This window comes from Protopterus annectens, chromosome 14.part0, assembly GCF_019279795.1.
Source record: "Protopterus annectens isolate FY-2018-M chromosome 14.part0, PAN1.0, whole genome shotgun sequence".
Lineage (NCBI taxonomy): Eukaryota > Metazoa > Chordata > Ceratodontiformes > Protopteridae > Protopterus > Protopterus annectens.
The window spans coordinates 657,182,874-657,209,987 of NC_056748.1; the positions used below are offsets into that span (position 1 = coordinate 657,182,874).

General features: G+C 41.6%; 1 protein-coding gene across 1 annotated transcript in view; it reads right to left on the reverse strand.

Moving 5' to 3' along the window:
• Positions 1-2,423: 2,423 nt before the first annotated feature.
• BICC1 (BicC family RNA binding protein 1) overlaps positions 2,424-27,114 on the reverse strand; it is a 1,908,684-nt gene continuing 1,883,993 nt past the window's right edge. The window contains exons 24-25 of the mRNA XM_044056407.1: positions 26,952-27,051; positions 2,424-5,069 (exon numbers count right to left, since the gene is read on the reverse strand). Coding sequence (XP_043912342.1) covers positions 4,939-5,069; positions 26,952-27,051 — 231 coding nt within the window. The 3' untranslated portion in view covers positions 2,424-4,938. The remainder of the gene's footprint in view (positions 5,070-26,951; positions 27,052-27,114) is intronic.

The window sequence follows — 27,114 nt, forward strand, 5'->3', positions numbered from 1 at the left end:
GAGGTACAGCTAGTAAATCTGCGCCAGCCTTTCCCAGAAGAGAGAGACAGAGTGTGTGTGTGTGTTTGTGTGTGTGAACTACTTGGAAATTGGACAAAGTGCTCCAAAGTGAATTTTGTTTGGGATCTGGAGAAACAGTATCTCCAGTCCCAGGTCCGGAGCATGTTCCCTGTGTGCTCTTGAGGGAAATTGTGCTTGATGTAGACAGCTGCATTTGAAAATACTGTGTAAGCCCACTCCTGTTTTCAGTGACCATCTCACTGGTGTCAGTGGTGAGGATTGAGGCTCCTTGATTACTGGTCTGGAGAAGAGAGGCCATAACACTCAGAACCATAGTCTAAAGGGGAAGGAATCTGGGATGAATAAGCAAGGGATTCATCATCTGAATCCACCTCTTCCTCAGAGGAATCCTGTTCCCTAGGCCTCAAGAGGAATTAAGGACCAAAGTGGAGCAGGAAAAGAAACTCTCTGAGGAGGTTTCAAAGCCAAGACAGCATTAAAAAAACCCAGAGTGAAATTCTGCCATTTATTCTGAAGGTCTTTAGGAGTAGGAGAAACATATTTTTTGTATTTTTTCAAAGGGACATCTGTCCTGTAAAACGTAGAAGGTTCAGATACCTGACGATATTCCAAAATTATAGTTGGAACTTCCTCGCTAAGCAGAATCTGAGGAATATTCCCAGGCCTTTCAGTAATATTCAGTCGCTGTTCCCTCTGAATATCCAAAACAGACATCTGCAAGGCCTCCAGACGCATGCACAAGATCAGACCCATGCCAACCTCTGAAGGGGTCATTGCAGAGGAATCTAATGGAGCAGTCAGGTAATCCTCTGGACTTGCACTAGGCCTCAGGAGAGAGATGTCTGGCAGATCCGGTACAGGGGAAGAATCAGACCAAGACATCTTGGCCTCCTTCTTCATGGATGGCTGACCCTCTGAGCAGGAAGCTCCTTCCATAGTGTCTTTCACAAAAGCTTAAGACATTGGTTTTCTAAATACAAGGCCAGAGGAATGCTGACTATGGAAAGTCTTTGGGATAAAAGTCTGACAAATCTAACAGGATGTACAGTCATGGGAAGCACAGAGACAAAATAAGCACTGCTTGTGACAGTCTAAAAGGATTGCCTCCTGCATTGGCATTTACCCTTTCTGGATGACATAAAACCACACAAGCAGCAACAAAAGGAAAAAAGATAAGAGCAAAAACCCAAACATGGTACTTATCTGAAAAGGCTTGGTGAACTAGAAATGAAGTGGGAATTCACACCAACAATCAAACGATGGCATTTAGACTGGCTGCAAAGAGGTTCCGAGGATGGTACATCTGGATGTCACCTTTATGCCCTATGATGTAGGTGTGTGACCTTAAGCAACCTAAAGACTTGGGTATAATGGCCGAACTTTGGGCTGCCCACGACAGGGGGCCCTTTTGTAAAGAATGCAACAGTGAAATGTAAGAACATCCATTGGTGACCTGTACTGCTAATTAACGTTGTGTATATAGTTTGCTAATTCTGCAAAAGACTATTTACCACAGTACTGAATTATATTGCTTATTATAGTTGTCTGTACTTGGCATGCCACATAGTATTTCTCTCTTACACAAAGTATATACTTGGTGTATTTATGTTCACTCTGCTCTGTACTACATTGTTTCTTCGCTTTGCTAGTGAACTGTAATTGTCGTCATATAAAAATATAACACATTTTTTAATTTTAAAGTTAGTCAAATAGCTACGTGTTATAAACTGAAAGAAAGCATTAAGAGGGACATACAGAAGAGAAATAAATAACGTCAACTGGACAAATTATAGTAACTAAATATACATCTCGTTCTACTTTGATTTAGTTATCTTGCAAGTCTAACACATTAGCCTATATACAAATGGTGTCAACTTTGGTATTTATATCCCTTAGAAGAACTTATACCACTAAACAAAATATAGTAGACTCAACATGCAAGCAACTGTAAATCATATGCAGAAAATATGCCATTTAATTTTCTAGAACTGGGATGATATACTTTCAGGATATACTTTTCCAAAGTTTATATGTATTTTCCTGAGGTATCATGTTTATTTTCATGAAGTATTTTAACTGGTAAATGTCATCCCTTATTCACGCTTATGTGAATAAACTGAATGACAAGAATCATCTCAGTTCCTGAATGCTAATAGAATGTTTTAACAGGAATTATGAGAAATAAAAATGTTGGTAGATGACTTAAATGTATACAGAGCTATCAGAGACCTTTATGAAATGAAAACCAATATTTCAGATCAATAAACAGGGTCTGTTGTCCACGCTTTGTAAAGCAATATACATTCTAGCAGCAATTTGCCCAACAATAAAACAAATAGAATGAAATAAAATTACTCATTCATAGAGTTCTAGTATAAATAGCTGCAGAAATAAATTGAAAAAATGTTTCAGTCCTTTTTATTTTCTTTACAAGATTCTGATTCATTATACTATTTGGTCACAAAACACAAAGAGCTTCTTTGAAAGAGTAAAATTACATTTTTTGTAGAAACAAAGTACCATTTAACAAAACTGCATTCATTATAAAAAGTTATAACAAAGTTCTAAACTGAAATCTAAATATCTTCTCAAAGCAAGGAAAACAAGCTGCTTATAAATAAGTGCAGTGTGTTTCGCAACAAAATGGGAACATCGATACTATACTGCATGTAACTGGCAAAGGGAGGGGGCTTACCTTGGTTTTCAAACAGAAGCTGATTATGCTTGAACCAGATTTCAAATTTTTTATTCAACAGTTTCACTTAAAATTTTACTAAAATATTTAATTTCATACAAAATGCATCCTTACCTGCCCTCTATTTACAGAAAAATCATTTGTAAGGCACAGGTTTAGAGGAACGTTGACTTTAATGATCCAAACATTATTTGCATAATATGCAATGGTTTGACACAATCATGTATCATCTTATTCCCTTTGAGAACACAGGAAGTGAGTGAGCAATAATTTCCAGTGCTGTGTGTATTTTTTTTGAATATTTCCCTCTTGCAGACCCTTTGCTTTGGTATACACTTAAAAATATTCCTAACAAAAGGCTGCAACTACTTTATTGATTATAGAAAGGGACCTTATGGACAAAACTGAAAACCCTGGTGCTTTATATTTTGTGAATGTGCAGTTAATTAAAACAAAAGAATGCAATTAAAATGACAGACCTAATTTAAAACAGATCCACAATAATTTTTTTTATAAAAGGAGATTAATCTCTTCTTTCTACAGTGGTAATTAAAAGTTACTATTCAGGATCAAACAGTGCATTTCCTTAAAAGTGATTAACTCCCACCCTTTTTACTAAAATGATTCAAGCACCCTTCCTTTCACTGTGCAAATTTTCTTGTGACTACTCCCTTAAAAACAAGTATTTAACCACAGCTAGTATTTGGTTCTCCAATAAATACTTACAAATGGTGAGTTTAATCTACTTATCAATCTGATTATTTAAGTATTTTATAGTGGCACATGTTTAACACACCGTTCATAATGCATAAATAAAATATTACAGTACAAATACTTCACAATGTTTCTTGTGGGAATGTGTCCTGTATCACAAACTTGTGGAACCTATTTTCCATTGCATAAAAAAGAGGCACTTGGTGATTTCCTTCACACACATGAAAAACCTTCATAAATCCACAATGATATGGTATATACAGACAAAATATTTCCAGATTTTTGGAATTTCACAGTTTAAAACAATTTAAATTTCATTAACTCCGACTAAATGCCATAGCAAGTTATTTCCTATATAAAAAAAACTTTTTGAAGGTGGTAGTTTTAAGAGCGAATTGAGGAAAGCTGCAGCAAAGAAAATGGGTGTTATTTAAATCAGTTTCCAGCAAACTAATATGAATCTATACATTACAACCAAAGTAGGTTGAGTCATATAGACATAAGTGATACACTGATTCTTAGAGGTCTAAGTACAGTTATCTTGTCTGCATAATGGAATGTCTTCATAAACTGCTGGCTAATAATTGTTAGACAGAGGCTATTTGCCAGATTTATCTGCTTATATTTGCAAAAATCTGCTCCACTGACATGTGATACCAGTGAAGGATTTCAACGTGAAACCACAGCCTTTACCTTTACACAGTGTGTCACTAATATCTATTTCATGCTCACTGATGGCACTATAATAACGATATCTGGTTTTCTGTCTGTATTACTTTCATGACAAGATGACAAGCTTTCCTGGCACTGTTTTCATGCAATTAAGGCTGGTTCTAACCAAATTTGTAAAAATATATCAGGAATATCTTTTGCATAAAAACAAACTTACCAATGATATTATGCAACATATTGGCAGAATTACACATTATACATTTATAGAAAATAAATTTGGTCTAGAAATATTGTCCACTGAAGTTGATTAGTGCTGGTAAAATGCATTTTCATACAGATTCAAGAAAGGCTGGACTTCCACATGCCATGAAATATGGAAGGGTAAAGTGCAGGAGGACATAAAAGACTTCTTCAGCAGTAAGACAGAAGCAGTGTCCTTGCTGATAAAAATCTAAAGGCAATAATCTGTGGCACGCCAGCTCTTCTTCCTTCATTCAGTCAGGTCAAGAAACGTCAGTGCATACATTATTTTCAGTAAAATACAAAATAAATCAAGTTTTTGTTCTGGCCATTTTCTCCAATTTAAATTGCAGTTTAACATCTACAGTTCTTAGTGTTTTGTTTTCAACATACACTGATGATAGGTCACCATTTAAATTTTTTTTTAAATTCTGGCAGAAATGTTATGTGCAGTCTGAAAGCTTTGGTCCTTGATGTCCCAAATTCCAAAGTGCTAAGGGCTGGGTGCAGTGAAAGCGGTCCACAGGATTTTGTTGCACTGCAGGTCATACCAGTTTTTCAGTCTCAAACAGTTAACAAAATGCTTTGATCCTCTGCTACCACCGTCCACTAATGCTTGCAATGTCTGAATGATACTGACGTGGCAATCTTCCACTAGCTCCACCTTCCAGGAATGATGAACGAATGTTTGGGGGGTCAAACAGTTTTCTTCGATTTTTGTTTAACTCTGAAAGACAATAATTCAGATCATTTTTATCAATTAGCACTTTAAGAAGCTGCTTCACCTTTCATAATCTTTAATCAAATCCATTTTTTCTGACATCTTAAATATACCCAATATGGTTTCTATATCTTGGGAAAACATGACCAACAAGTAATAGGAGGACAAAAACTAATATACTGAAGGTAGTTTGATAACTTGTAACAAGTTCATATACCACTAAGTTTAAAATAGGAGTATGCATTTACTTTAAATTAAGGAAAATCTGATGGAACCGATTTTGAACACTTTATACATACAATACATACACAGATTAATGACGAATGCAATAAGCTACCCAACATCATGAAGAGCAACGAGTTGTATATTAATCCATTCATACTGATGGTTTTAGGTTCATAGGTTCATACTAGGCTATCTGCCCAGGGGCATTTATAAGCCTAGCCCATAGTTGTGTGGCTTTCGCCACCCCTTTAGTTTGAAGAAAACTATGCCCATTATTTTGCTGTGCCTGTGTTTTGGTACTCAAGTTCTGATCTTCAGGCATCTAAAATGTGTGGATATGACCACCACACAAAAACTTTCTGGCATTTGCTACAGTAATTGTTTAGCTTACAACGATAGTACTCATTTATTCTACTGTATAATTCTACAAGAAGACAATGTGCTGCAATAAGAAACCTACTTTGGCAGGTCTGAATGAGTCTTACACAAAATAAGGCAGATACTTAATTGGTTGTGGTTGCTGTAGTTCAACCACAAGGGTGAATCCCAAATGAAATAACAGATACTGCATAAGCTATACCATAACCATTGATTAAAGATATTATACCATACTGCTATTATACCATTCCCAACATAGAAGATTATGACTGGGTCGCTGACCATAACCAGGATGTTGTGTGTTTCAGACATGGATGTCAAGAAATTTACCTGGCAAATGACACTCAAGAGCTGCATCTTGACATCCATATTGAGAATATTTAACTGCTACAGTTATGACTGGAAAGAGCTGTTCATAACTTATTGCAGTGAATGGAGCTTTACCTATTATTATGTACTACAAAAGCTAGGGGAAAAAAGAGGAGGAAAACACATTTAGTAGCATTAAGTGTTTTACAGCTTCCATCCAAGAACTGCCCTGGGAAACAAATTAATTTTCTTTTATGTCCGAATTAAGCAAGTCGTTTTAATGTCTTCACTTCACTCGATTAGGTTGCTTTAACAGTTTCTCATCATTCTTCTCCTGTGGCCACCGAGCACTGTTAAGCACAAGACTAGGGCTTAAAAGCACTCAGGGGATGTGCAACAATCCCATTTCATCATCAATTTCAGAGCATGATCGAGAGTTCCATGCACTATATATTCACTGCTTTTTATTTAAAATGTGCTCAAGATACTCTAGTTTTTAGGGTTTATTAAGACACGTCTTGTATATATTCACAAACCATAACTACATATCATTCACAGAAGTCAAACAAATATATGAAGAATTTTTAAAAAAAAAAGTTGTTTTACTCTCTGCCAACAATATCATCATCAAACACCCCCCTTTTCCCATTTTCTATGTGGGGTTGTGGTGTCATGTCAACTGCCACTATCTATATTAATTGAATGCCCCTCTCCTACCTTCTACAATAGTCATGCCCAACTGTCACAGGTCTTCTCTCACACAATCCATCCATCTCTTTGCTGGATGCCCTTTGTCTCTTCAAGCCTTCTTCCTGTCTGTCCCAAATCATCTTCACCATATTGTCTTCTGCCTTTCAGAAGTGCCTGAACCACCTTAATCTTCTCTTTGACCTTTTCTGTAATTGGAGCTACTTTGCTTCTGCCCTGATGTCCTCATTTCTTCATCTGTCTCACAGTATGCATCCTACCACCTGTCTCAGGCACTTAATCTCCATCACCTCTCTCTTCCTTAACTGCTCAAGTTTCTGTACCATACAGCAGTATTGGTCACACCACTGTTTTGTACACCTTACTTCTCAGCTTCTTTGGCATTCTTCTGTCATACACTACTCCCTGACATTATGTGCCAGATGCCTGCAGTGCCCTTGATTTCAGCTTTGACTTCCTCATATAGATTTTCCCTTCTCCTCAACCACCCCCAGATAACTGAAGCTGTTAACCTGTTCTAGTATTTTCCCTTCTGTCTCAGTTTCTTATTTACCTCATTTACTGCCTTAACAGCTGTGCTATCTGTATGCAGTTTCATCTCATACGTCTTCATTCCCCTATCTTTTGCTGAAGCTCTTGCTCAGAGTCTGCCAGCATTGCCACATTGGCTGCATACAATGCAATACATAAAGCAATTTGTTGATCTGTCACCTCCAACCTGTTAGCTGATGTAGTCCATCACCACTATGAGCAGCAGCGGGCTCAATGCTGAACATTGATGCACCTCCACTCCTACTGGGAAGCCTTCTGAGACTGAACACTTTTTGTACTTGAGCTCTTGGGACCTTATACACAGCCTGCATTCATTCTACCATTTTTTTTGAGTCTTCAAACCACTGCAGGACTGCCCAAATCAGGTTTATTGGGACCATGTCCATATGCTTTCTCCTAGTCTGACTGATTTCAAAGATGAAGACTCCCTGGACCAAACTATTAAAATACCTAGTAAAGGACAAATTATTACTGACCTGGTCCTTAACCACATGGCATAGGTATCAACTATCTCCCTGGTTTTCCACTCTCCAGCTAAATTAGATCACAAACTGATAACATTTTTTCTTCAAAATCTACAAAACGTCAGAAAGTTGAGACACCAAGTGGACAAACCTCCTAAAATTCGATGATGAAGTCTCAAAACTTAACTTTAATTGTATTACCCAAGATACTGGCATAGCAAGTGCTTACGCAATCTGTGTACATCTAGATAAATTAACTGACTTGGCAGTCCCAACCAGATCCAAAGAAAATGGGAAGTTTAAAAGCAAAGCAGCCTGGTGATCCACATGTTTAAAAGGAAAAAAAACTTCCTAAGTTGTATAGCAGAGCAGAAACTCAATATCTGTTGCATTACCACTGGAATGCTGATGAACTATTAAGTCCTGTGTAACAGAACTATTCAAGAGCTTGATCTGTACTTTATCTGGCTAGTCTGAACTAAGTCAGGCAAGTTTTCTCGTAGCACCACCAGATAAGAAATCCCTAGAAGATGCATCAACAGCATCATAAGCACACGGGTCTATGTCATTTATTCGACCATTTCGAATGTCGAATACTGTAAGTTCGAACGGGGAAGTTCGAAAAATAGAAATGTCGAAGCTGCGGAAATTCAAATTCTTTCCTAGGGAAAGAATTTGGTTGGCTGTTTCCGCAGCTTTGACATTTTCTCTACTGTGGTGCGGAAGTTATGGATTGGGTTAAGTGTGTGTGTGTGACGGCCGCTGGGGTTAGGGTGCAGGTAAGGTAAGCGTGCGAAAGTGACTGACTTTAGGGTTAGGGTGCGGGTGAGGTAAGTGTGCGAAAGTGACTGACTTTAGGGTTACTTTTAAGGTTAGTGCATAGATAGTTGTGTATGTAAGGTATAGTGTAGTTTATTAGGTTTTTGGTGTGCTTGTGTTGTGTGTGTTTTTTGGAACAGCAAATTTTTTCCCCTGGGAAAAAATTTGCTGTTCTGAAGTTTCGATGTCATATTTCGAACTTCCAAGTTTGAACATATGGTGTTCGAAATTTTGGAAGTTCAGTTATATGACATAGACCCAAGCACACTGTAGCTGACGACTCCTCTACCTTGTCACTTCCAGAATTCAGTTTATTAGGCTTCTCTTACGAGTCAAACTATTGCAACTTTGCTACAGACTCCTGTACTTGATCCATAATGACCTTTGATATGTACTCATATCAAGCCATGTAAACTAATGGCCTTGACATCCAAGTTACTTATGCACAGACCAACTATAACCAATGAATGATATAGTTTTTCATATTTGAAATGACAAGTCTGTGGAGGGAGTAAGGATTTGATTCTGCTATGCAAATCCTACCAGGAGGAGCTCAAAAAAATCTGTATTCCCTTTTTGGGATAGAGGGATAAGTATTATAATATTGATAACTTTCATAATATCCTGGAAAGTATGAACACAGAAGGAACATTTAATTCAACTTGGGCAACTGCAACATCAGCAAATACTGCTAGGTGAAGGTTCATCTTCTGCTTGCCAGCAGAAAAAAAAAATTTCCCATAAACATTTTTAGACACTGAATACTTTTATGTCCTCTAGATAGAAACAGAGAATGTGGTTTCATTGTATGAGTCAGGAAGAGAGAGACACTATGTTCCATAAATAAATACATCAAATAGTCATTCTCTTCAGAGGACGTGGGGCATCTTTTTCTCTATTTTCATACACTTTCACTATAACTAGTTCCACCAAAACCAGAGCATCAACGTTGCGTATCTTCACTTACAGCAAAAAAGTTAAAACATTCTACATAGGTGAAGTACCCCACCAACACCATCAAATATCTCAACTATATCAACTATTAAGATTGCACACACTGAGTTAAGGGCAAGTTTCCTTAACCCCACTGCTCTGAGACTGCAGTCAACTGACAGGTTTTGAAGAAATATAGGAAGCAATTAAAAATAGACAATTCCTGAGTCTTCAAAACACTGCTTAATGAACAGACAGAATGCCTTATCAGATACTACTCATTTTGAAATAGAAGTTATGTACTTACCATAACTTGGCATCTGTGTTGTCCAATTTCATTATGAATCTCGAATTGGTCTTAGGATCCATCCTTGGATCCAACTCGGCCATTTCTTCTAGACATATGATCCAAGCCTCAAACTCTTCCCTCTCCCATAATGCCTTATTACAAAAATACTAGACTGACAAAGAAAATGACCAACTGGAGCGCAAAATAGGAACCAGTGGGTTCCCTTACATCTATATCGCTCTCAGCTGCAAAAGGAAGGGGAAAGGAGGGTGGGACGTGATACAAAATGAAATTGGACAACACTGATGCTAAGTTACAGTAATTACATAACTTCTAATCTGATGCTGTCCATTTCATTATGCATCATGAATGGGTCTAAGTCCCCAGTTACATAAACCCTGGGAGAACCTCAAGGAAGGATATGCCTGAACACTTCTGAGCCAAAGGATGCTCTGTTTCTGGAAATGATGTCCAACTTGTAGTGAGATACAAAGTTATGAGATGTGGACCAATTAGCTGAGGCACAAATTTTATCAACATCAGTCCTTGTGGAGAAGGCAGATGAAGTAGACATTAACCTGGTAGAGTGAGCACTAACTGGATTGGGAAGTTGCTTGTCTTGTTGAGAGTAAACTGTAGAAATACAATCTGTAATCCATTTCACTAAAGTGATCTTGGATACAGCCTGACCTAACCTATTTGGAGAAAAAGCAATTAATAACCATTCAGATTTCCTGAGAGATCTAGTCCTGTGTAAATAAAAATGCAACTGTCTGTGCACATCTAATGAATGCAGCATGTATTCACCTTTACTAGAGTAATTATGGAAGAATACAGGCAAGTGAATAGTCTGGTTAATATTAGCCTCTAAGGTGAACTTTGGTATGAAGGAGGGATTCATTCTAACTGAGACTCTATCTCTAAAGAAAATTATATATGGTGTTTGAGAAGACAAAGCTTGCAATTGTGCTGAAGTAATGGCCACTAGGAAAGCAGTCTTCCAAGATAAAAAAATTCAACTCACATATGCTAGCAGGTTCAAATGGTTTGAGTAAGTCCCTGAAGTACCAAGGTAAGATCCCAAGGAGAAGGACCTTTTCCCAGAGGTCTGAGATGAAAATAAACGTTCATAATAGCCCTACACAGTTTAGAAGTGGAAACAGCAGAGGGAAAACTATCGCCCCTCCCTACATATAAATTCATGATAGCCACAAGTTGTAACTTTATAGTGGAAAACTACCTCTGTGCTAGAAAAGCGAGCTAAGAAACATAAGGATGTCACAGACTGAAGAAGAAAAGGGGTCAATATTTCTCTGTGAAGCCCAAATGGAAAATCTCTTCCATTTACAATAATATACTTTCTTGGTGGAAGACTTCTGAGAAGCAAGAATATTTTTTGGACTGGGGAAGCTAGCCTGGACTTTTGCAGAATTACTGGAAGTGAAGAAACCAAGAGGTCAATTTGAGGGATCGAAGATTGGGAATATGGTGATCTACGGATGAGAAATCAGATCCTGCCTAGGCTCCAGTATACATTGAAGATATTTGCTGTGAGACCACAGGAAGGGGAACCATACCTGACAAGGCCAGTAAGGGGCAATGAGGATTAGATCAGTCTTCAACCTGCTGGTTTCTGTAGAACTTTGGGTATCAGGGGGAATAAAAATAAAGGATGCCCAGGACCAATTTTGGACTACAGCATCCCTGGGTGACTCCCACAAGGAGGGGATCTGAGCGAAGTACTTGCTGTAACTGTTGTTTAGGGGAGAGGCAAAAAGGTCACAGCAAGGCTACTGACTGGTTCATGGACCACTCGTGTGAACCCGAGATCAATCTGCACAGTCTGTCTGCCAGAACATTGGACCCCCAGGATGTGCACTGCAATAAGAAAGTGGTTTGAAGAAATCGCCCATTCCCAAACCCTCATGGCCTCCCTGCACAATGGGTCCCCCACTACCTTGTTGATTTACCAAACCATGGGCATATTTGTCTGTCAAAACTACAAATGTCCCCAGAGGAAGGCAGCCCTGAAAGGCTTGCAACATCAGAACGACTGCCCTCATCTCCAGTACATTTATGTGCAATTTTTGTCTCTGTCATGGACCATGTGCCGTGGAACATCTTTCCCTGAAAATGTCCCGCCCCACACCAAAAGGGAGGCATCCGTTGTCACTGTGGCCATAGGATGGGGAAGAATGAAACATCTGCCAAGACTGAGGTCGTCAGTAATGATCTACCACTGAAGACGACACCTGCAAATCAGAGTTAGCCTGACTGGGGTTGACAATGAATGGCACCTAATAGACCCCTGGACTGCTAGGGTCCACTGGAGAACTCGCATGAATCTGGCTAGGGACACCAGAAGAATGGCAGCCAACATGGAACCTAGGACCGGTCCAACTGGCGGAATTGGGGTGTAAAGCAAAAGGTGAACCTGCTGTCTCTTAAGGATCTTATTCTCTGAGGGTGTAGGGCTACTATCTGTGATTGTGTTCAGCTGTGCTCCTACACATTCAATGTCCTGTATGGGAGTCATCTTGGATTTTGCCATGTTCACTGTGATGCCCAGGTGATGGAACAGTTGCAACATAACCTGAATAGCCAGTAGTAGTTGATGCCATGTGTTATTAGGAGCCAATCGACTAGCTAAGGAAACACCTGGAATTCTTGCAGACAGAGGTGAGCTGCAACCACTGGCATACACTTGAACACCCAGGGCAGTGGTGAGTCCAAAGGGCAGTGCTCTGAATTGATAATGATTGGCCCCAGCCTGAAGTGCAGATACCTCCCGGAATACCTGTCTATTTTGATATGATAGTACACATCCTGGAGCTCTACAGAGCACAACCAGTTGTCCTTGAGCAGAAGAGGCAGAATGGACTACATCATAACCATGCGGAACTTCAACTTATTTATGAATAAATTCAAACGGCTCAGATCCAAGATGGGTCAAAGGTCCCTTGTTTTCTTTGGCACCAGAAAGAAGCATGAGTAAGTTCCGCATCCTAGTAGTTTGGTTGGGACTTGCTGGAAAACTCATTTGTCTAAAAGTTTTTGAATGTCTAGAAGGGCACTCTCCCTCTGACTGGGTGACACACATCAGGGAGATGCATCCTGGAACTGGGAGGAGGAAGGGAAAAAGGAATATAGTAAACTCTGGAAATTATATTTAATTCCCAAGTGTCAGATGTTATGTTTGTTCAAGCTTCTGGGTGTAATGAAAGCCTGCCCCAACTGCCTCCAGAGTAGGACAAGCCAGGCAGTGCTTCAAGAGCGCTGCAAGTGCCTGTCGGAGAAAGGTTCGCTGAAGCCCTAATTTTTGTGGACCCCCCTTCTCCCTCTAGGGGCAATGTCTACCATTAAATCCTCTCCCTCTGCCTCTAGAAAAGAATTCGTCTTGCAAAGAGGGAAAAAGCCCTTGGGACTTATGGAACCACATCATCTTCCCACTCTACTGGTTCCTGAAGAAGGTCTGTTGGGGGGAAGAAAACTTGATCCCTATGGCAGATAAGGTCTTACCTTCCTGTTCGCTGCGGGTGACTGTCTCTTTTACTGATGGCCCAAACAAGGAGGAACCATCAAAGGGGGTGTTAATGAATGACACCTTAAAAGGAGTCCCCAAACCTGCACAGCCTCATCCAGGCAGGTCTCCTGAGGGCTTTGCCTGAACCAGCCTCTCATGAGGTTCCTTCAGCAGCATGGGAAATTAACCTCATCGAAGAATTAGCAATGGAGGACATAGTGATAGGTTCATAGGTTCATAGGTTTATACTAGGCTATCTGCCCTAAGGCATTTATAAGCCTAGCCCAAAGTTTTGTGGCTTACGCCACCCCTTATATGAAAAAATACTGTGCCCATTAGTTTGTTGTGCCTCTGTCCAGCAGTGACACAGAGGTGATTCCCGGGGTAAACCTATGATCTTCCCATCCACAGGTCAAGATTTCTCTTGAACAGAGCCAGCGAGGTGCTCTGCCTCACATGGACCGGGATTTTATTCCACAGCATAGGGAGTCTCTGAGTGATAAATCTATCCCTCCAGCACATCCTATTTATATCCGTGCTAAGGTTTAAGTCGCTTGCTCTAGTGGTTTTGGTGGATTTGGATTTTTTGAGGTGAAGCATGTCCATTAATTCCGGGTTGGACATGGCCTTGTATGTCAGGCACATGTCACCTCTGAGCAGACGGTATGCGACTGAAAAGAGCTGGAGTTTCTTCAATCTGGCAGCATATGACAGATTTTGGAGTCCCTTTATCCTTTTGGTGAGGAACTTTTGGGGTCTCTCCAATTGCTGCAGATGTCAGGTGAGATGCATCCCGAATGGGGCATTGTACTCGATCATTGGTCTGATAAGTGAAGAGTACAGGGGAACAATGACCTCACTAGATCTGGATGTGAATCCTTCATGATCAGGTGGGCAATGTAGAAGGTCTTTCTAACCACTTTAGCAACGTGAGTGTCAAAAGAAAGGCCACTGTCAACCTGGGTCCCCAGGTCCCTGATAACCTCTTCTGTGCTTAGTGGATTGCCGCCTATATGGTAGCTTGGGGTTACCTTGTTTTTCCCGAAGGGTATGACTATACATTTTTTGGCGTTTAACTTCAGGCCATGGCTCTGGCACCAGCTATCTGTTTCCGTGAGTCCCTTCTGAAGGATATCTGTGTCCGATGCACTTTCCACTATGGCCCAGTTTGCAGTCGTCTGCAAACTTTGTCAGCCAAAGTCCTCCCATGTTGGCCTGTACTTCTGAGAAGTAGATGCCGAACACTAGGGGGCCAAGGACCGAGCCCTGTGGGACACCACTTGTGACCGGCTTGGAGTCTGACATAGCGCCAGCAACTCTAACCCTGTGGGTTCTGTCCTTAAGCCAGTTTGCAACCCATCTTGTGACATATGGGTTTACATTTAAGCTGGTAAGTTTTTCTACAATACCAGAGTGGGGTATTGTGTTGAAAGCCTTTGCAAGGTCAAGGTAGGCTGTATGGACTGCCTTTCCCTCATCAATGGCCTTGGTGACCGTTTCGAAGAAGTCAACCAAGTTCAAAAGGCATGATCTGCCCTTGATGAAGCCAAACTGGGTCGGGTCCAATGTCTGCAAGTCCCCTATATCTTTGTTTATGAGCTCCATTATGATCCTCTCCATAGCTTTGCAGACTAGACTTGTTAAGCTTATGGGGCGGTAATTACCAGGGAATGTAGAGGCACCGCCTTTGTGGAGTGGGACCACAGTTGCCGTACGCCACTCCTTGGGCACGTATCCTGTGATAAGGCTGAGATTAAACAGCTGCCTTATGTGCGGTTTTAATTCCTCATATAGCTCGTGTAGCACACAGCCGGGGACACCATCCGGTCCCATTGATGCTATGTTTTTAGCTTTAGAGAGAGCAGCTTTCACCTGCGCATTTGAGATGTCTGGGAGGCTACACTCTGCTGGGATAGTTATCTCTCCTTTAGGGGGGGGATGAAGTTTGCACTGAACCTGTCTCTGCCAGTATGTTGGCAATGTCTGTGGGTTCAGTGAGTTTTGTATCATTTTGGACTAATTCTGAGCATATCTGGGAGTTTCCACCCAGGTTCCTAACATAGCTGAAAAAGGCCTTATGATTGTCCTTTGAATCCATGGCAATTTTTCTCTCAAAATTGGCCTTAGTTGATTTTATGAGTGCTCGTATTTTTTTACTAATAATGATCAGGGGTGACTTCCCTTTTATGGATTTTGTTCCATCATGTAATAGCTTTCTCCTCTTATTGTAAAGTTTGTTAATGGCTGGGGTCCACCAGACTGGATGTTTGCCCTTTGTGGAAAGAGTCTTGGTTTTATTTGGGATTGCCTGATCCATGCAGTCCTGGAGGTGTTCATAGAAGGCATTTGTAAGGGCTTCTTCAGCTTGGGTTGTGGTTTCCACTGGCTCAGGGGCCTTGAAGGATACCACACCAGTCTTGAGTAGTGTGAAGTTTGCTTTAGAGAAGTTCTTCACTGTGGTCTTTTTGTTTGGGGGGGGGGCGGGATGTGGATTTCCAGTGAGATTAGTTTATGATCAGATCTCACCAATGAGGGATATACTTCCGGTGTGGAGCATTTTGTCCCCATGTTTGTGATAATGAGATCTAGTATATTTTCTCCTCTCATGGGAACAGTGACTAGCTGTTCCATGGCATTTGAATTTATGAACTCCAGGAACCGTTGGGCTAGAAAGTTAGGGCTTGAGTAATGTTCCCAGTCTATATTCGGGTAGTTGAAGTAACCCAATATGATGGTGTTTGGAGATACATTTATACCCTCCAGTGTCTTTAGGAAGGCTGTGTGGGGTTCCTGAGTTTGAGAGGGTGGCCTGTAGCATGCTACAATTTGTAGAGCAGTTTTGCCTATGGTTAGTTGTACCTGGATGGTTTCCGCTGGATGGTTTCCGAAGCTTTGTGCGTTGCCACCAACCTGGAGGTGTGGGTATCCTTTATGAATATGGATACACCCCCTCCTTTTGTGGTGTGGTCCGGGTTTTGGGGCCGGAACGCATGATATGAGGTAAAACCTAATAATGCCGGGGTGCTCTCAGGAGCCTTGAACCAGGTTTCAGTTGCAGCACAGACATCGATGTTCTCCATACTGAGAAGGGCCTCGAGTGCGTGCATTTTGAGATTTAGACTTCGGGCATTGAGCAGCATTACCCTCAGTTTCTTCCCATTTTTGTTTTCTAGGGTGGTAGGTTTAGAATTTGAGCCTTGCCTAAAAAAGGCACTATGGGGGTGGCAAGAGCCTTAGCCAATATCCGGAATCCCAGGGGTGACAGGTGCAAGCCGTCCCTTGCGAAACAGCGTGACTTGTCAAGCATGTCATCCCAGGCAGACACTGGATCCCCTTTGAATGACACCAGACATTAAGCCAATTGTTAAAGCTGATCATTTTGTCTCTATATTGTGGCATCATTCTTGGTGAAGGAAGGATACTGCTCAGGGTCAGGGTCAGGGTCATACCTGCCTGGGCTACATAATTAGAGAGCTCCTCTATGTCTCTTTTCATGTAGTCCAGGGAGGTACGTTTCAGGTCGTTCACACCAGCATGGACAATGACTGTGTCATATTTGTACTTGCCGTGGAGTGACCCGAGTGCTTGTGTTATGTGGCGGATTCTAGCACCCGATAGGCAGCTTACTGTGACCCTCTCCTTGTTCAGCCTGGTGAGTGGGACATCAGTGTGTCTGACTATGGAGTCACCTATGACAAGTATGTTTGGTGTTGTATTTGGCCTTAAGGGCTCTGACTGCTTTGCACACTGATTTTGTGGTTTATGTGTTGGTTGTGGGGTGTCTTGAGGTAGCAGTTGTTTGGGTGTCTGCTTTGGAGGCCTCTGCTGTTTAGGTAAATTTTTACTCAGAGCCTCCGAGTATGTCTTTGTGTGTTTATGTGTTTGATTCAGTGGTGTGGTAGCATTATGTGAGGCTGGTTTTGTGGTGTGTGTAGTTGCCTTCTCCTCCTGTCTGGTCTTGCCAGCCCTGAGTTGAGAGAGCTCAGCCTCCAGTTTGGCTAAATAGCTGCATCTCTCGCAAGTATTTGTGTTATGTGGGAGGAGAGGGTTTGTCTGTGTATATGAGGCAATTGTAACATTGCCTCAATATTCCCAGATTCACCAACTGGGCAGGAGAGGACGCTAGTAACTGACCCCCCGACATGCTAGAAGGGAAAAAAAAACAAAACTTTGTGTAATTCGGTTAGAAAACGACTTAGAGGGGTGTGGGTGATCTAAAAAGGGGTTTTAGGCTGGTGGGGTACTATGTATAAAAAAAAGTGCTATATCTGAGTAAAAAGTTCTTTAGGAGCAAGTGCTAAGCTTTCCAGATAGAGAAATAGACTACTTTGAAATCTAGTAGAGCTAACCTTTTCAGATAGAGAATAGGCTGGTTAGATTACAAGCAGAGTTTAAGAAGAGCTGTTCTAAGGGAAAAAATGAGGAGTGGACTTTAGGTAGCCTGAATAGTTTAACCTTGATTAACCGCCGCTGCTCTTGTGTGCTCCTGTGGCAACGTGCTTTATAGCAGGGGGTTGAAAAAAGTTAGGAATTGACCCAAAATGGCCAATCGACTACTAGTTACTGGCTGAGACCACTCCAAAATGGGAAAATAGGCTTGCTCACTGCTCCCCACTCTCACTGGTGAACAAAGAAGCTTCCTCTTTCCCAAGTATGGATATGGCAGAGATCAGCAAGCTCTGATACTGGACTATTCTAGCTCAGTAAAAGCGGGTAACAAGAGATTTTTTTTGTTTTTTTTTTTTTTTTACAGACAGTAGAGAAACAGTCAATAAATGCTTATAAATGCTTTAAATCGGCTAGCGCACGTGAGTGTGTAGCCTACAGGTACAATTATCAACAAATGGAAACTTTAAAGTGCAAATAACAGTTCAGATACAAAAAAGCAGTTTTAAAGGCAGTAAACTAGTAGCAAACAGGCGAAAATGCAGTCGCTAAACAGTAAACACTTGAAAAGCCAAAAAAATATACTTATATCAAGAAAAAGTCACTTCTTTCGCTCTCTGCTGCTTGAATCGCTCTGCAGGACACCACGAGGAGCTGTGCTGAGTTAATTACTGGGGAGAAACCTTCTTCAGGTCCTCCTCCAACAGTGAGTGCATCACAGAGGTAGAGATTTCCTTAATCAGATCTCTGAAGGCATGTGAAGTGTGCCATCTAATTCAATGCTCTCAGCGTATTGGTGGCTGAGACATACACGTGCTTCTCATGCCTGTCCAAAGCCCGAAACTCCTTGTTTGGGGAATGAACAGTGGTGCTCTGCTCAGCTAGCTCCTTCTTAGTGGCTGCTGATATCACAATGGCATCAACTGCGACATCTTTACTCCAAATAAGAGAAGTGAATGGGGGGAACTAAGAGATTTGTCCACGCATTTGGGTATGGGCTCCATGGTGTCAGGCTCCATCCAAGCTTGGCAGGCGATAAGGTCAATGAGCTGGTCCACTGGTGAGGGGGGCACCCAGGATGTAAAAGGGCCTGTCCGAATGCCTCCAGGAACACTGACTCCTGCAAGGAAGGGGGTTGGGAAGACCAGACACCCTTTTGCTTCAGAATTTCTAAGATACCCCCAAAGGAAATATAATTAGGGGGACCCCTCCCCTTCATCGAAATCAGTGTCTTCTGTCAATGACTCAAAAGGGGAGTTTAGGTGCTTCCTCTTGCTTCCAAGGGACCTCTTCAAACGGGGTACTTAAAAGGAGGACTCTGAAGACCGGGGAACCCTTGCTAAAGGGTAGGCTGGAGGCTCTCCAGGGACTGACAATGGACTGGATGGATGGCAGCAAAGCTCTCCTCCTACCACAAAACACCAACATATGCGGGAGATGCAATTATACAGCCAAACTGGAGGCTAAGCTGTCTCCACCCAAGACTGGAACAGACAGTCAAAAGGAGAAGGTTAACACTTGCACCACACCTCCAGCCACACAGACTTACTAAATCAGCACTGGCAAAAAATACACAAATACACAAAATCATACTTGGAGGCTCTAAATAAAAACCTGCAAAAGCATCAGAGACCTCCAAAGCAGACACCTAAACAACCTGCACCTCCTGTCACAAATCAGACAACACATAAAACACAAAATCAGTGTGCTGCACAATCACTGCCCTTAAGGCGAAATAACGTACCCAACACACTAATAGGCGACTCTATAGTCAGGCACACTGACGTCCCACTCACTAGGCTGGACAAGCAGAAGGTTACTGTTAGCTTCCTGTCGGGAGCCAGAATCCACCACATAACAAGCACTCAGGTCACTCCAGAACAAGTACAAATATGACTCTGAAGCACAAAAAACGGCAAACAAGCTTAAGAAACTAAACACAAACCAGGTCCAACAAACCAGAACTCCAAACCGTAGGAAATCACTAAAAGTAAAAACTGTAGTCCAAGTAGTAAGGGCTAAAAAGAAAAAAACCTTTATTTTAAGCGCTTTTCGTCTACTGTAAAAACGAGACTTTTTTAGAAAACAGTGTTCAAGTTAAAAAGACCGCCACTTAAATATTCAGCTGTTACCAATTAGTCACATATTTAAAGGCATAGTAAAATAAAACCAAGAACGCATATACTTTCATATCAACCTACACAGTACAAGAATATACAAAATCTGCTCCTACTTCTATTACAACTTAATAAATGATTTAAACAATTTTTTATAAAGTAAAGAATATATATATATTAGTAAACAATTAATATTACATATTGCACGAAAAGATATTGAACAAAGAATATATATCTAAAAATGTGTACACATATTATGTGTATATTCATTAAAGGGATTATTTTACACTCCATTATTGTAAATATTTATTTTCTAAGACTTCTAAGTCTTAAAATACTTGAAATAGAACAAGTATCATTTAACCCAGGCGTGCGGCAAATGTTTAATTTAACTTGCCAAACTAACTCTAGTTCTTCTAGTTACAGTTGCCTTGGTCCTCCTCTATAGCCAATTTTCATTTCATCCATAACTATAAACTTGAAAGTGTGCCCTATGTTAGTACAAATATGTTTTGCTAGGGCATTATCTAACTTCTGTTTATTAATAGCGTATTGGTGTTCATACAGTCTATCTCGTAATCTCCGCTCCATTTTGTCCACATAAAATGCAGGGCACATTTTACACATAGCTAAGTACACTTGGACTACAGTTTTTACTTTTAGTGATTTCCTACGGTTTGGAGTTCTGGTTTGTTGGACCTGGTTTGTGTTTCGTTTCTTACAAATATGACTCTGCCATTGTTCATGTTGGTGTGAATGACCCGAGACGTACCTCCCTAGACTACATGAAGAGACATGGAAGAGCTCTCTCTGATCATGTAGTCCAGGCTGGTATGACCCTGAGTAGCATCCTGCCCTCACCAAGAATGATACCTCAGTGTAAAGAAAAAAATTATCAATTTCAACAATTGGCTAAGCTTCTGGTGTCATTCAAAGGGGATCCAGTGTCTGTCAGCCTGAGACGACATGCTCGACAAGCCGCGTTGCTTCGCAAGAGATGGCTTGCACCTGTCACCCCTAGGCTTTCGAATACTGGGCCAAGGCTCTTGCTACCCCATAGTGCCTTTTTTAAGCAAGGCTCAAAAGTCAAACCCACCTCCGTAAACAGCACAATTAACAAAAAACTGAGGGTTATGCGATTCAACGCCAGGAGTTTATATCTCAAAATGCACGCACTCGAAGCACTCCTCAGTATGGAGAACGTCGACATCTGTGCAGTAACTGAAACCTGTTCCAGGGAGCACACCAGCACTACTGGGCTACAACTCATACCACACGTTTCGGCCACAGAACATGAACTGAAACACAAAAGGAGGGGGTGTGTATCCATATTCATCAAGGATACCTACACCTCCAGGTTAGTGGTGCAGCATGGCACCTCTGAGATCATCCATGTGCAACTAACATCGGGCAGATCTACAATGCAAATTGTGGCCTGCTACAGATAACCCTCCATCACCCAGGACCACCACTCCACCTTTCTGGAGACACTGGAAAACATGAAGGTCCTACCAAACACCCTGATATTGGGCGATTTCAATTACCCTACCATTAACTGAGAAAACTACTTGAGTACATACTCCCAGGCCCAGCGCTTCCTGGAATTCATCAACTCAAATGCCCTGGATCTGCTGGTAAACTCCCCTACCAGAGGTGAAAACATATTGGACTTGGTCATCAACAACACGGGAGACAGGTATTCTATACCGGTCAACCCATCACTGGTTAGATCAGACCATATACTAATCACTCTGGATGTCCACACCCCACCACCACCCCCAACTAAGGAAACCACAGTAAAAAACTTTTCTAAAGCAAACTTCACCTTACTTAAGACAGAGGTGGTAATTTTCACAGCCCCCACGCTAAAGGATAATGCTGCCCAAGATGCAGAAACCTTTAAAAATGCACTCTACGAGCACCTACAAGGATGCATGGATCATGCCATCCCTAGCAAAACCAAGACTCACTCCTCTAAGAGAAGGAAACCTGTCTGGTGGACCCCAGCCATAAACAGGCTATACAATAGGAGGAAACTTGTTCAGAAAAAAAGCAAATACCAAGAAGGAAAGACATCCCTGATCAGTAAGAAACTAAGGTCCCTCATAAAATCATCTAAGGCTAACTTCGAAAGAAAAATAGCCAAGGATTCAAGATAACCGCAATGCCTTCTTTAGCTATGTTAAGAATCTAAATGGCAACTCTCAGAGATGCACTAAACTAGTGCAAAAAGGCACAAAATAAACTGAACCTACTGATATTGCCAGCATCCTGGCAGATAGATTCAGTGCAAACTTCACCCCTCTCTCACCCCCAAAAGGGCCCACAACAATACCGGAAAAGTGTAGTGTCCTGGAAATCACAGACGCAAAGGTGAAAACAGCCCTTTCAAAAGCCAAAACCACAGCGTTAATGGGGCCAGATGGTGTCCCAGGCTGCGTCTTGCACGAACTACAGAACAAACTAACCCCCCCCCCCACCTAAACACGCTGTTCAACCTCAGCCTCTCCACAGGGTACATACCCATAGAATGGCGCACAGCAACGGTTATTCCACTCCACAAAGAAGGGGCCACAACTGACCCTGGTAATGATCACCCCCATAAGCCTGACTAGCCTGGTCTGCAAGGCTATGGAGTGCATTATCATGGAACTCATTAACAAAGACATTGGGAACCTCCAAACACTTGACCCAACCCAGTTTGGCTTTAAGGGCAGATTATGCCTACTAAACCTGGTTGACTTTTTCGAGAAAGTCACCAAGGCCATAGACAAGGGAAAGGTGGTTCAGACAGCCTACCTTGACCTCGCCAAGGCTTTCAACACCATTCCCCAATTCAGGTATTACAGAAAAACTCACCAGCCTGAACATAAACCCCTACGTCATGAGATGAGTTGCCAACTGGCTTACAGACAGAACTCACACGGTAAGAATAGCAGGCTCCAGGTCCGACTTCAAACCAGTCACAAGTGGTGTCCCGCAAGACTCGGTCCTAGGACCCCTACTGTTCGGCATATACTTCTCAGAAGTACAAGCAAACAAAGGAGGACTATGGCTAACCAAGTTTGCGGATGACTGCAAACTGGGAGCCAAAATTGACTCTCTGGCTGACACGGACATCCTCCAAAAGGGCCTTACTGAGACTGACACCTGGTGTCAAAGTCATGGCCTCAAGCTAAATGCCAAAAAAATGCATAGTCATCCCACTGGGGAAAAACAAAACACCCAAGAATTACCACACAGGTGGCAGCCCCCTTAATACAGAAGAGGTAATAAGAGATCTGGGGACCCAGGTAGATAGCAACCTCTCCGTTGACAATCATATTGCCAAAGTAGTTAGGAAATCCTTCTATGTGGCCCATCCAATTACTAAACAGTTTGCATCTAGAAATAAAGAGGTTATAGTGCCCCTCTACTCATCACTCATCAGACCCATCATAGAGTACAATGCCCCATTTGGGATGTACCTCACAAGACACTTCCAACAGCTAGAAAGACCACAAAAGTACCTCACCAAGAGGATTACTGGCCTCAAACATAAGCCCTACACAGCCCGACTGAAAAAACTCTGGCTGTGTTCAGTGGCATATCGCTTACTCAGAGGTGATCTCTGTCTGACTTACAAAGCCATGTCCAACTTAGAATTGATGGACATGCTCCACCTAAAGAAATCCAAGTCATTGCAAGCCACGCGCTCAAGCAAGCCAAACCTCGCCACAACAATAAATAGAACATGCTGCAGGGATAAATTCCTGTCACAGAGACTCCCCATGCTTTGGAACAAAATTCCAAACTACATTAGGCAAAGCCCCTCAGTAACACTCCAAGAGAAACCTTGACGAGTGGATGGGTAACAGAAAATACACCCCTGGGATCACTTCATTGGCTCTGCTTGACAGAGGATCATTAATCAATGGGGTGGCGAAAGCCGACACACACTGGCTAGGCTTATAAATGCCCTCGGGCAGATAGCCTAGTATCTACCTATGAACCTATGATCTGCAGGGGATTCTGTAGAGCTGGACAGAAGAGGGACTGTATCTCGCTGTGTAGACAATGACCCTCTCTGCCATCTGGAAGGCCAACAATGCTGGGAGAACCTGCCCTCCCACCCCAAGAGCTGAAGCTAACAAGGGAAAAAAGGATGAGGTCATCCCACATCAGACACCTCCAGAAGGTACTGTCCCCAAATTATGGAAGGCTAAGGCCCCCAGGGTAAAGAATGGCTCCAAAAAGGTTGGAGCGGACATGAGCCTTGAGGACCCAGTGCCACCATCTCAGATCTGGGATCCACTCCGAAGGTATTGGAGCTGACACTACTGGAGTCAAAGAAAGGCATATTCCATGCTCTGACAGTCCACTTGGGAGTGTCAGACTGTGCAGCTCCAAAGCAGAAGTTCAGATCAGAGGAGGAGGCTGTAATACCGGGGTTGGTATTCTCACTAATCCGGTGTGGGTCGGAGAAGGCAAGATCCCCAAGGTGGACGTTGGCTTTGAGAAAAATCATCTGATCCATATCTGAGTGGGACAGCCGAGAGGATCTTGAGATGACTGAGGAATGGGTCTACCTGACTGGTGGACAAACTGGGCAGGACAGTCAGGAAAGGTGAGGGAGATTTACTCTCAAGCAGAGTATGCCTCCTGGACTTCCAATCCGGACATGTCTGACTTGAACGAGTCTGCTCTGGAGGTGAGGAGCTGTGGATCTATACTATCTCTACAGGCTCTGACTGACTGCTTGGACCAGAAGCCAGAGAGTTTGGCAGAGAGGTAGGCTTGGCCGGCATGGTCTCTACTGGATCTGAGGGCCATCTTGGATCTGGAGAGAAGCAAAAACAGGAGGGATACGAAGACGTTTGATCCAACAGCCTCCTGCGCTTCTCAGGAACAGAAGCCATGGTCCCAGGAGTAGCTGAGGGGGCACACTTATTTGTGACAGGGGTCTGGGCTCCAGAGCTGGGAGAAGACCTCTCAAGAACAGCTTGTTATGCCAATCAGCAAGGGCATGGGGGTTGAAGGCTGAACAGATACTGCATGGCATCTCAAAATTTCCCGGTCCCAGACAATACACACACCTCTTGTGGGCATCCAGTTGGAAAAACTGATGCCCACAAGAGGCACAACTCTTAAAAACCAGAGGGTTTATTAGAACCCGCTGGCTTGTTAGACATGCTTGAGACACAAGCAAAACACAAAGACAGACGCGGCGCACACACACTAACAATAAACTACTAACTCAAAGATATGGGGAAAAAGCCAACATTAATACAGGAATAAATTAATAAATTTACTTCACTGACTGGAGGCTCGGAACCACGTCTCTGCTGGAAGTTGGCAAACGAGATTGAAGAGGAATGAGGCATTATGGGAGAAGGAGGTGTCTGAAGCTTGGATCATATGTCTGGAAGCAATGGCTGAAGTCAGATCTCAGGACGGATCCGAAGACCCATTCGTGATGCATTATGAAATGGACATCATCAGATTATTCTGTTAAAAATCAAACCATGAAGGAAACTCGATTGCAAATGACAGTGGACATTTTACCACATTCATACAAAACCTTAAATAAGAGTGTCAAGTATCAAATACGATACCAAGTTGCTATGATGTCACATGTGCATACAATATGTAAAAAAAATTAATTGCTCTTAAGGAAATAGCAGTCATTTCTTCAGGTTAACAAAATACCTGACTTGCCATTTAAAATGGCTGAATGAAGAATACTTTCAAATGAAAAATACAAAATAAAGATATGATAATGTATTCATGAATGTTTTGGAAAATTATTTTTCTTTTACTTTCAAGAAAAATTGTGATCTTGAAAAGTAGAAATTACATACCTTTCTCAAACTAACTTGCATTCTAAAGGTACATCCAGAATAGTGAATGACAGGCAAATGGTGCTCTGATATGATTATATCTGGCCCACTCCCCCATCATTAGGCTATACACAGCCTATATGTAGTCCATGATGTTTTAAAACATAGACCGACTTGTTATAGCCCTCAGAGATGCTTGTGGTATAAATGTCACAATGAAATAATTTCTATCCCACAAGTTGGCTTCTTTCAAAAATACTGAGGTTAACCTGCAAATGACTTCATGAATAAGATAATTTCCATTAGGAAACTGCATCTCAAAGGCTGAAAACATGGTCCTTGAAAGAACCTAAAATGGCATCTAAAGTGATGTTCTTTAACTGTAAAAAAAAAAAAAAAAAAACTGTAATTATACTGAATCCTTATGTTAGAAAAAAAGCACAGTGTGATTCTTCTGATAATTCCTAAGACTCTCTATTGATCTGTACTGAAAATTAAAGTATGTTTTCTTAAGAGAAGTAATCGTTCTGTGTGGTTCTTTGGTATTATACTTGTGATACTTTAGTTTTCGTTATCATTCAGTTGATGAACTTGCATCCTGGCCAAACTCTCCATTAGGTTCACTGCTTATGTGACATGCATCCTTACTGATAACAGAGCATATGTTCGGGCTCTATTACCAACCCCATGAATCGTTCCCCTTGACATTTACGCTATAGGGCAGAAATACAGACCCACACACACCTTGTGTGTGTGATGAGGGTATGCCTCAGTCTTCACAGTCATGAACCCAGTGGTTTACTGAACACACAACTGCTCATCATTCCTTCCCGCAAAGTAAAAATTCTCAAAAGCATATTAGGTGAATCTGAACCAGGCCTTTCCTAATGTTTAATTTTTATATCCTAGAGTTCAAGCAATACTGCAACACTGTATATTTCTTTAGTCTGATAAATGTTTCATGTAGCCAGCATAAAATTTACTCAGTATCACTTTCAAGAAAAATAAACTGTAAGCATCCAATCTGTAAAATGGCAGGTAAACTCTTGCTCAGATTTAAAGGTATTTTTCAAGTACCTGTAAAGTGACAGAACTAGAAGGAACAACAGATCTCCCCCACTACAGAAACACTTGCATTGCCAGATCTACATAGTTACCCAACTTTTGACTGCTGGATTTCAAACTCGTAACAAGAAAATGAATTAGAAGAATGTTAGTCCTGGCAATGTTAAGGTGTGAAATATTAAATGTATCATCATAGTTTACGATTAACTAAAGAGTAAATTACTATTTTCTAGGACTAACGGTATAAATATTTCAAAACAAAGTACCATATTGCACTGAAATAAATGTTAAATGTTATCACCTGATATAGCAAGCAACATTTTCCTTCTAGCACCAAATGTAGTAATTCCGAGCTCTTTCAGATCTTGGTCTGTAAGTGTAAGGAATGTCTGCAGATCAATCTGTATAAAGACATTTACAAAATACATACAAATAAATATATGAATTTGCATTTTTATTTTACT